This window comes from Cebus imitator, unplaced genomic scaffold (genome assembly GCF_001604975.1).
Source record: "Cebus imitator isolate Cc_AM_T3 unplaced genomic scaffold, Cebus_imitator-1.0 Scaffold121, whole genome shotgun sequence".
Lineage (NCBI taxonomy): Eukaryota > Metazoa > Chordata > Mammalia > Primates > Cebidae > Cebus > Cebus imitator.
The window spans coordinates 1,834,205-1,844,060 of NW_016107436.1; the positions used below are offsets into that span (position 1 = coordinate 1,834,205).

General features: G+C 43.4%; 2 protein-coding genes across 9 annotated transcripts in view; one reads left to right on the forward strand and one right to left on the reverse strand.

The window, feature by feature from the left end:
- The window catches only part of TUBD1 (tubulin delta 1), a 30,529-nt gene extending 29,583 nt beyond the window's left edge, over window positions 1-946 (reverse strand). Inside the window, exon 1 of the mRNA XM_017539722.2 lies at window positions 698-946. The gene's annotated coding sequence lies outside the window, so the exon portion shown is untranslated. The remainder of the gene's footprint in view (window positions 1-697) is intronic.
- Window positions 947-1,045: 99 nt separating this feature from the next.
- RPS6KB1 (ribosomal protein S6 kinase B1) overlaps window positions 1,046-9,856 on the forward strand; it is a 63,856-nt gene continuing 55,045 nt past the window's right edge. For 5 of the 8 annotated variants that reach the window (XR_005202034.1, XM_017539821.2, XM_017539825.2 and 2 more), the window contains exon 1: window positions 1,046-1,325. Coding sequence is in view for 4 of the 8 variants with exons in the window: in XM_017539821.2 (XP_017395310.1) it covers window positions 1,185-1,325 (141 nt within the window). In the remaining 4 variants the exon portion in view is untranslated. Of the gene's footprint in view, window positions 1,326-1,796; window positions 1,926-9,856 lie in introns of those variants that run through there. The other 3 variants (XR_005202035.1, XM_017539824.2, XM_037742478.1) reach the window with 3 other exon arrangements.

Here is a 9,856-nt window from a genome sequence, read left to right on the forward strand (position 1 = left end):
AAAAAAAGAAAAGAAAAACAAGACAAAACAAATGCTGACTGAAAGAATTAGTAGTACTGTACCAGCCTCCACACCACATAGACATGTAAAATGCAGACGTGAGCTCAACATTGTACATTAACATTAATTTTCTCTCTTCTAAATAATGACTTACATTTTCTCCACTAGTCTAGCCTAGTAACTTTAGAAAGATTTTATGTTTAACTCAGGTAGTACAGCAAGAAAGATGGAGCGTGGAGAAAGAAAACCAGATGAAATATTAACCGGGCGCAATGGCTTGCGCCTGTAATCCCAGTACTTTGGGAGGCCGAGGCGGGAGGATCATTTGAGCTCAAGGATTCCAGACCAGCCTGGGCAACATATTGAGATCCTGTCTCTATTTAAAAAAGAAAGAAAGAAAAAGAAATATTAGAGCAGGTTCTCATTATTTTTATCTAGGAAAAGAAACAATTTTTGATAAAGACTTCACATCAGATCTATGCATTACTGGAAATGAGTAGTGGGTTGAGAGACAGATTCTGTACTTAAAATGTCAAACCTGCAAAGTAGATAAATAATTATCCTCATTTTACAGATAAGGAAGCTGAGGCTCTGAACGGTTATTGACTTTTCCAAGGCCACAGAACTAACAAACAACGAAGCCAAAAGGTCTGCCGTTCCACATCGTCCCCAAGAGTTCCCCACGTATGCGACTCACCACCAAACGCCGACCAGACGCTTCTATCCTGCTGAAATTTCAGACCAACCTACTCACCATGCGCATGCTCACTTTCAACACGAAAAAGCTATTGAGAACTAATGCGCATGTTCCATAAAAGGAGAGTTTTGTTGTGTATTTTTTTTTCCTATTCAGAAAGATTAATTACGCATGTTCAATTTCAATTTACGAACTTCAGATGTGGTACGCATGCTCACTGTTCACCGAAAGCTTTAGCTGACAATGCGCACGCTCTGGTCTTCAAGAGCGGCTTCGGCTCGCGTTTTGCGCATGTTTCTGCTAGCACCTGGATGCTGGCGATAGTTCTGCGCATGTCCACTGCCCACAGTTTGGCTTCACAAGACCATATACGCATGCTCCTGCGCTGAACTTTAGGAGCCAGCCTAGGGCCTAGGCGCAGACGCACTGAGCCTAAGCAGCCGGTGATGGCGGCAGCGGCAGTGGTGGCTGCGGCGGGTCCGGGCCCATGAGGCGACGAAGGAGGCGGGACGGCTTTTACCCAGCGCCGGACTTCCGAGACAGGGAAGCTGAGGACATGGCAGGAGTGTTTGACATAGACCTGGACCAGCCGGAGGACGCGGGCTCTGAGGATGAGCTGGAGGAGGGGGTGAGGCCCGGGGTCCCCGGGGGCCCGAGGTGACAGGGCCGGGGCGGCGGCGCGGGGGCAGGAAGCGCGGTGTGTCCTAAAGCGTGGAGACCCGGGGGGGCTCCTGGAAGAGTTGAGGGTCGCGTGGCCCGAGACTGAGGAGCGGGCGGGACAGACACGGCCCTAGGTGTGAGGCCTTTGCAGGAATCGCAAGTGCAGGTCGCACCCTTAGCTCCAGGTCAGAGCAGCCCTTAGCAATCTGAAGGGGGAAAGAGAACGGGCGCGTGGTCGATTCCTCGAGCTGCTGGACTTGAGTGTGGCGGGGCGCGAGTGGCGTGAGCGTGTGTTGGGGATACTGGGGCTGCGCTTGCTGGGTGTCCCGTAAGTACAGGTGAAGTGTGGAGGGTTTCCCTTCGAGTCTAGGATTTCGAGTATTAGATCTTCAGACCTCCCACAACCACCTCTCTTCTCGGCCTGTCGCTTCTCTCCTAGGAAGCGCTCAGCTGTTAGAAGTGACAGCTGAAAACTTCTGTCGGGAGTAGCACTGCCGCTGCTGTTACAGCCACCAGGAGTTTTATTTCGGGAGCAAGGGGGCTCTGCTGCATCTTCCAATCTTCCAGGGTTTGTTTGTTTGCTTTTTTTTTTTTTTAACCCCCTTCCGTGTGACTCTTTAAAATAAGCATTTATAGGACACACGGCACTTGTAACCTTTCCCCAATTTGAAGATGTCTTTTTTTTTTTCAGAATAATTAATGTAATTTTCGGGTGGGGGGAAAAAAAAACAAAACCAATGTTGACAGCCTTGATTTAGCTTGCCAAAAATAAGTTGCCTGAACAGAGACTTGTGAATGGTGGTGTGAGGGCTTTCCTTACTGTAATTTAGTGTGCTAAATTTAGAATTGTATTTTCTAATGCATACCTTGGTTTTACCTTGGCTGGCTTAGTGGTTTGTTATTCTTTATGGAATATCTTTTTTTCCTGAGGTAAATTTATCAAAAAATGACAAACTGTACCTGAAGTTCAAAAACGTTGTCATACTAAACCACTGATTCCGGACCAAATGATCATCAGTTGATAACCTCTTAGTAGTTTAGGATCTAAATTCCAATGTCTAGTTGAATACATGGGTTAATGACTGGTGTTAGATGTTTACTCTAACTACATAGGGGCTTCCTTTCCCTTGCCTCACCCTCAGTTTTTCTCCTCTGGCACCTGCCCTACTGTTGACAAAAGATTGAGATGGTATGTATAAAGAACCTTGAACAGATTAAGAAACTAAGTGGCCTTAAATAATGCTGTTCTTTTCTTTCTTTTCTTTTCTTGTCTCCCTCTGATAGCCCAGGCTGGACTGCAGTGGTACGATCTTGGCTCACTGCAGCTTCCGCCTCCCAGGTTCAAGTGATTCTCTTGCCTCAGCCTCCCAGAGAAGCTGGAATTACAGGGCTGGGCCACATCACCTTGCTAATTTTTTTGTATTTTAGTAGAGATGGGGTTTCACCATGTTGCCCAGGCTGGTCTTGAACTCCTGAGGTCAGGTGATCCACCCGCCTCAGTCTCCCAAAGTGCTGGGATTACAGGGGTGAGCCACCCCACCACGCCTTTTTTTTTTTTTTTTTTTTTTTTTTTTTTTTTTTTTTTTTTTTTTTTTTTTTTTTTTTTTTTTTTTTTTTTTTTTTTTTTTTGTGATGGAGTCCCACTCTAGCCCAAGCTGGAGTGCAGTGGCCCAATCTCGGCTCACACAACTTCCACCTCCGGAGCTGAAGCAATTCTCGTGCCTCAGCCTCCTGAGTAGTTGGGACAGGCACATGCCACCACGCCTGGCTAATTTTTGTATTTTAGTAGAGATGGAGTTTTACCATGTTGCCCAGGGTGACCTTGAACTCTTGAGCTACTGTGATCTGCCCGCCTTGGCCTCCCAAAGTGCTGGGATTACAGGAGTGAGCCACCGTGCCCGGCTGGTGTGTGCATTGGTGTGTGCATTTTCAATGATGTTTTCATAAGGAATTCCAAATAGTTTCTTTATTGAACATAGTGATACACTACATACAATTGGAAACAAACATGAGTTTACTTTTATTACATGTACTATACTCCATACTCTCATCAGTTATATTGGTTCTCTGTGGCAGTGGCTTTGGAGCAGGGCAGGGAAGAAAACTGGTTAGGAAGGTGCTTTTCTTTTTTTTGAGGCAGAGTCTCGCTCTGTCACCCAGGCTGGAGTGCAGTGGCACAATCTTGGCTCACTGCAACCTCTGCCTTCCGGGTTCAAGTGATTCTTCTGCCTCAGTCTCCCGAGTAGCTGGGACTACAGGCATGTGCCACCACGCCCGGCTGATTTTTATATTATTAGTGGAGATGGGTTTCACCATATGGGACAGGCTGGTCTCAAACTCCTGACCTCAGGTGATCCGCCCGCCTTGGTCTCCCAAAGTGCTGGGATTACAGGTATGAGCCACGCACCCAGCCAGATTTATTCTTTTTTGAAAGTACAATGCTGTATTCAAATTCCTGTATGAACTGGGACTTTTTCTTTTCACTTTCTTGTTGTGTTTCAAGAACAATAGGTGTTCCAGGGCTTTTGTCCTGCTGGGTACAAGCAAGTAGGATTTTGAGAGGGTGTAAGGAGGTCAGCAAAATTGGTGGAAATAGGAAAAAAAAGAAATGTGGTCTGACCTTGGGGAGAGAAAGTTTAGGGAAAGAGCAAAGGTAATTAAAGAGGATTTTGAGGAAGAGACTTCTGTAAAATATGTCTTACTTAGCACCCTTAGCACCAGTTTTTGGAGTTGAAAATGTTTCTTTTTAGTGTGTTATTTATTCTTTTTTTTTTTGAGACGGAGTTTCGCTCTTGTTACCCAGGCTGGAGTGCAATGGCGCGATCTCGGCTCACCGCAGCCTCTTGCCTCCTAGGTTCGAGCAATTCTCCTGCCTCAGCCTCCTGAGTAGCTGGGACTACAGGCGCTCACCACCATGCCCAGCTAATTTTTGTATTTTTAGTAGAGTTGGGGTTTCACCATGTTGACCAGGATGGTCTCGACCTCTTGACCTCGTGATCCACCCGCCTCGGCCTCCCAAAGTACTGGATTATAGGCGTGAGCCACTGTGCCAGGCCATGTGTTATTTATTCTAAGAGGTGCCTCAAGGTGGATAATGGAAGATTTGGAGTGGGGTTGGGTTGGCAATCCAAGGAGATTGGGTGACCTCCAGATTACCCCTAAATTACAAAAAAAAAAATCTAGAAAATGAGAGTTTAGATTCTTAGAAAATCTCACAGTTTCTATTCATGAAATTATAGCCTTTATTTATTACACAAAGTTTTTAAACATTGGTACCTATCAGAGTAGTCTTACTTCCTAATTTTATAGTAAGGAAACTGAGGCATGGGCCAGATGATAGCCAAAGGTCACACAGTGGTAGTGTCTTCTGACTCAGTTCAGCAAGCTTCACTGCACAAGTTCTTCAATGCATTTACTAGGCATGTTTATAATGTTCCTCTTTGTGGTGTGTCAAAAGTGAATTCAGATTCCTTTGGCCATACTCTGTGACCTAGAGTAAATTCCTTAATCTCTGACATTGTCTATTACATGAGGGTTACATGAAATAAGTATATAAAGTACAATACTCTCAAAATATCTGGGCGTATTAAGCAATTAGCTAGTTCACAGAAATACAGCTTGTCATTGCCAAGGAACCAATCATTCAGGTTTACCCTCATATGCCTAGAGACTTAATAATTGCAGTTAAACTAGAGGTGCTGTATTTTTACAATGGTAGTATCATGGTGTGTATTTTTTTTTTAAATCATTGATCCCATTTAGAGAGATGTGCCTTTCAAGGTATATTACAGAGTGACTATGCATTAGTAAATATAGGTATTTACATAGTTTATTTAGTTCATCAGAGATTAAAAGATGAGGAGACTAAACGGATACATTTATGGACAAAGTTGAATGTCTGCCACCTAACTTTAAAAAGATCCTATCGGGCCGGGTGTGGTGGCTCAAACCTGTAATCCAGGCACTTTGGAGGCCAAGGCAGGTGGATCACCTGAGGTTGGGAGTTCAAGACCAGCCTGACCAACATGGTGAAACCTCATCTTATAAAATAAAAAATAAAATAATAAATAAATAAAATTAAAAAAAAAAAGATCCTTAAATATCTCAGAGGAATATAATCAAAGCCAGTTGGTAAGAGGGGAGTTTTTTGGGGGAGGATATCTTGTTTGTTTGTTTTGTTTCATTGTTGATGGTATCATTTGGGGCAGTGAATTGAAACTAAGGGAAAGTTTTCCTTCAGAGAATTTAATTAGATTGCGAAAATACTGGAGTCTTCTCTGCTGTCTCTAGCATTAAGAGTAATAGAAAACTGGCTGGGCGCCGCGGCTCACGCCTGTAATCCCAGCACTTTGGGAGGCCGAGGTGGGTGGATCACGAGGTCAAGAGATCAAGACCATCCTGGCCAACATGGTGACACCCTGTCTCTACTAAAAATACAAAAATTAGCTGGACGTGGTCCCAGCTACTCGGGAGGCTGACGCGGAAGAATCACTTGAACCCAGGAGGCGGAGGTTGCAGTGAGCCGAGATTGCGCCCCTGCACTCCAGCCTGGTGACAGAGCAAGACTCCATCTCAAAAAAAAAGAGTAAGGAAATGTCCGAACAGCCAGTGGAGAACTGGCTTAATGAATATCTGGATTAAGAAGAATTTCATCCAAAAAAAAAGTTTTTATCCATTGTGGAACAGTTTATTTAAAGTTTTATAAAATGTGCTGTCTTTCATTGAGACTTTAGGCATATTAAGTTTAATTTATATACATTTTTAATTTAAATAATTTAAATTACAAATAGTCTTTCGATGGGCTAGTTTGAAACAGTATATCTTCTATAATACCTAAGATGAGCGGAATTCCACTTTGTCAATCCTAATGAACACAGTAAAGACATAGGATAGGCCATAAAGCTTAAGACAGCAGAAAAACATGAGGAGTTAAGAGTTTTCTGTGAAACAGACTTTTCAGTATGTATTATATAATGTTAGCTTGACACTTCTTGTGTGATACTTCTAAAGGTAACACTGAGTAGCAGAAAAGATTTGTGCCTCAAATGCTTCTGTTCTAGAAGGTAACGTAGAAGTTATTAGCACAATATGCAGGTGCCAGGATTACAGGCCTGGCCAGCTAAGGAAATGAAACATAGCTACAGGGCATATCTTGTGAGGTGGCTTCAAAGTCATGGGTCAGTGTTAACTACTCTGTAGTCTTTAATTTAGAATTAAGTAAAACTAACATTAAAGAAAAAACAATTATGTAATACCAGTTTTATCACATCTGAAAGAAGTTAGTCTTTTGTCATTAAAGTGAAGCCATCTTAGGTGATTATATAGAGCAACAAAGACAAAAAATATACCTTTAACCATAACCACCCCCATCTCTCACGCACAAAAGAAACTGTATCCAGTTAAAATGATAAGAATTTTTTTTCCCTTTGATACTGCCCCATCTCTGCCTGTTTGTAATCATGAAATGTACGTTCTTGGTATTACACTTTATAGTGATTTGTTTACACAGTGAGTCATGACTAAAATTTTGTGTTTTTTGGGCATTTGAACATTTGTTCTATAAGAGTATTATCAGTTTTTGGCTGGGTATGATGGCTCATGCTGTCACCCCAGAGCTTTGGGAAGCTAAGGTGGGAGAATTGTTTGAGGACAAGAGTTCGAGACCATCCTGGCCAACAAAACGAGACACCATTTGTACAAAAAATTAAAAAAATTAGTAGTGGGCATGGCAGCACATGCCTGTCGCCCTATTGACTCCAGAGGCTGACAAGAGATGATCACTTGAGCCCAGGAGTTTGAGGCTGCAGTGAGCTATGATCCTACCACTGCACTCCAGCCTGGGTGACAGAAATCTAGTTGCTAAACACACACACACACACACACACACACACACACACGCACGCACACACGCACACACACACAGAGAGCTGTCTGTTTTTGTTGTGTATGTTGGCTGTGTACTGGTAGTTTTGAAGAAAGATATGCTCACTTTAATGTCTTTTGAGTTATTCTAAAATTTTGAAATGATTGCTTAAAGACTTAATTTTTTAGAGTCTATTTTCAATTAAGTGATATCCTTTCATATGCACTGAAAGAGTTTGTAATCATTTTAAAGCTCTGTTATAATGTCAATAACTGAAATTCTACTGCCAAGTTTTTTGTTGTTTTTCTGTTTATACAATTAAATGACTTTGAGTATATTTACAGAGTTGTGCAACCATCACCAGAATTAGGTTTTAGAAATTTTTATCACTCAGCTGGGCATGGTGGCTCACACCTGTAATCCCAGCACTTTGGGAGGCTAAGGTGGATGGATCACCTTAGGTTAGGAGTTTGAGACCAGCCTGGTCAACATGGTAAAATCCCTTCTCTACCAATAATACAGAAATAGCCAGTCCTGGTGGTGAGTGCCTGTAATCCCAGTTACTTGGAAGGCTGAGGCAGGAGAATCCCTTTAACCCGGGATGGGGAGGTTGCTGTGAGCCGAGATTGCGCTACTGCACTCCAGCCTGGGTGACAGAGTGAGACTCCGTCTTTAAAAAAAAAAAAAAATTTATCATCCTGTAAAGAAATTTTGGGCCTGTCATGGTGGCTCATGCCTTATAATCTCAGCACTTTGGGAGGCCAAGGCAGGTGCATTGCATGAGCCCAGGAGTTTGAAATCAGCCTGGGCAACATAATGAGACCCTGTCTCTTTAAAAAAAGAAAAAAGAAAAAAAGAAACAAACTTTTCACCAATTTAGTTACTTCTCATTCTCACCCTCAGCCCCAGGCAACTAACTAATCTATCTCCCATCTCTGTAGATTTTGCTTTTCTAGGCCTGGCACCTGTGATCCCAGCACTTTGGGAGGCTGAGGCAGGAGGATCACTTGAGACCAGCCTGGGCAATATAGTGAGACCCACCCCCTGCCCCCACCATCTCTTGAAAAATAGAAAAAAATTATCTGGCTTGGTGGCACGTGTCTGTAGTCCAAGCTACTTGTGAGGCTGAGGTGGGAGGATTTCTTTAGTTTGCAAGGTTGAGTTTGCAGTGATCCTGCCGCTGTACTGTAGCCTGAGCAATAGAATGAGACTCTCTCTAAAAATAAAAGAAAATAAAGACGTTTCTGGACACTCCTTATAAATGGAATCATACAGTGTATGATCTTTTGTGTTTGGTGGCTTTCACTTTTTTTTTTTTTTTTTGAGATAGAGTCTCACTCTGTTACCCAGGCTGGAGTACAGTGCTGTGATCTCTGCTCACTGCAACCTCTGCCTCCTGGGTTCATGTAATTCTCCTGCCTCAGCCTCCTGAGTAGTTGGGACTACAGGTGTGCAACTCCACGCCTGGCTAATTTTTGTATTTTCAGTAGATACGGGGTTTCGCCGTGTTGGCCAGGTTGGTCTCAAACTGCTGACCTCAAATGATCTGCCTGCCACGGCCTCCCAAAGTGCTGGGATTACAGACGTGAGCCACAGCGCCTAGCTGCTCCTTTCACTTAATGTTTTTGAAAATCATCTATGTTGTAACATGTATCAGTACTTCATTTCTTTTTAGGACCAAATAGTTCACTGTATGGCTAGAGTGCATTTTGTTTATCCATTCACCAGTTGATGTTCATTTGAGTTAGTCATGTTCACTTGAATTGTGAATAAAGCTTTTTTTTTTTTCGGAGATAGAGTCTCGCTCTGTTGCCCATGCTGGAGTACAGTGGCCTGAAACATAGCTCCCTGCAGCTTCACCCTCTTGGGCTGAAGTGATTCTGCTGCCTCAGTCTCTCATGTAGCTGGGACCACAGGCATGTGCTACCATTCCCAGCTAATTTTTTGATTTTTTTGTAGAGATGGGGGTCTCACTATTTTGTCCAGGCTGGTTTTAAACTCTTGGCCTCAAGCAGTCCTTCTGCCTCTGCCTCCCAAAGTGTTGGGATTATAGGCATGAGCCACGTTACCTGGCCTGAATAAAGCTTTTATAATATAAGGCTGGGAGTAGGGGCTCTCGCCTATAATCTCAGCACTTTGGGAGGCTGAAGCAGGTAGATTGCTGGAGTCCAGAAGCTCTAGACTGGTCTGCGCAACATGACAAAAACCTCTTCTCTACAAAAAGTGAGCTAAGTATGGTGGCATGCACTTGTAGTCCTAGCTCTTTGGGAGGCTGAAGTGGGAGGATCACCTGAGCCTAGGGGGTCGAGGCCGCAGTGAGCCATGATCGCACCAGTGCATTCCAGCCTGGGTGATAGAGTGACACCCTGTCTCAAAAAAAAAAAAAGAGTTTTTAAGAACATTTGTGCCCAGATCTTTGTGGACCATATACTTTTCTTTTGTGTAGATACCTTGGAGAAGATTTGCTGGGTCATACAGTAGTAAGTCTATGTTTAATTTTTTTTTTCCTCCTTTTTTTCGTTTTAAATACAGGGTTTCACCATGTTGGTCAGGCTGGTCTTGAACTTCTGACCTCAGGTGATCCGCCCGCCTTGGCCTCCAAAGTGCTTGGATTACAGGCGTTAGCCACCACGCCT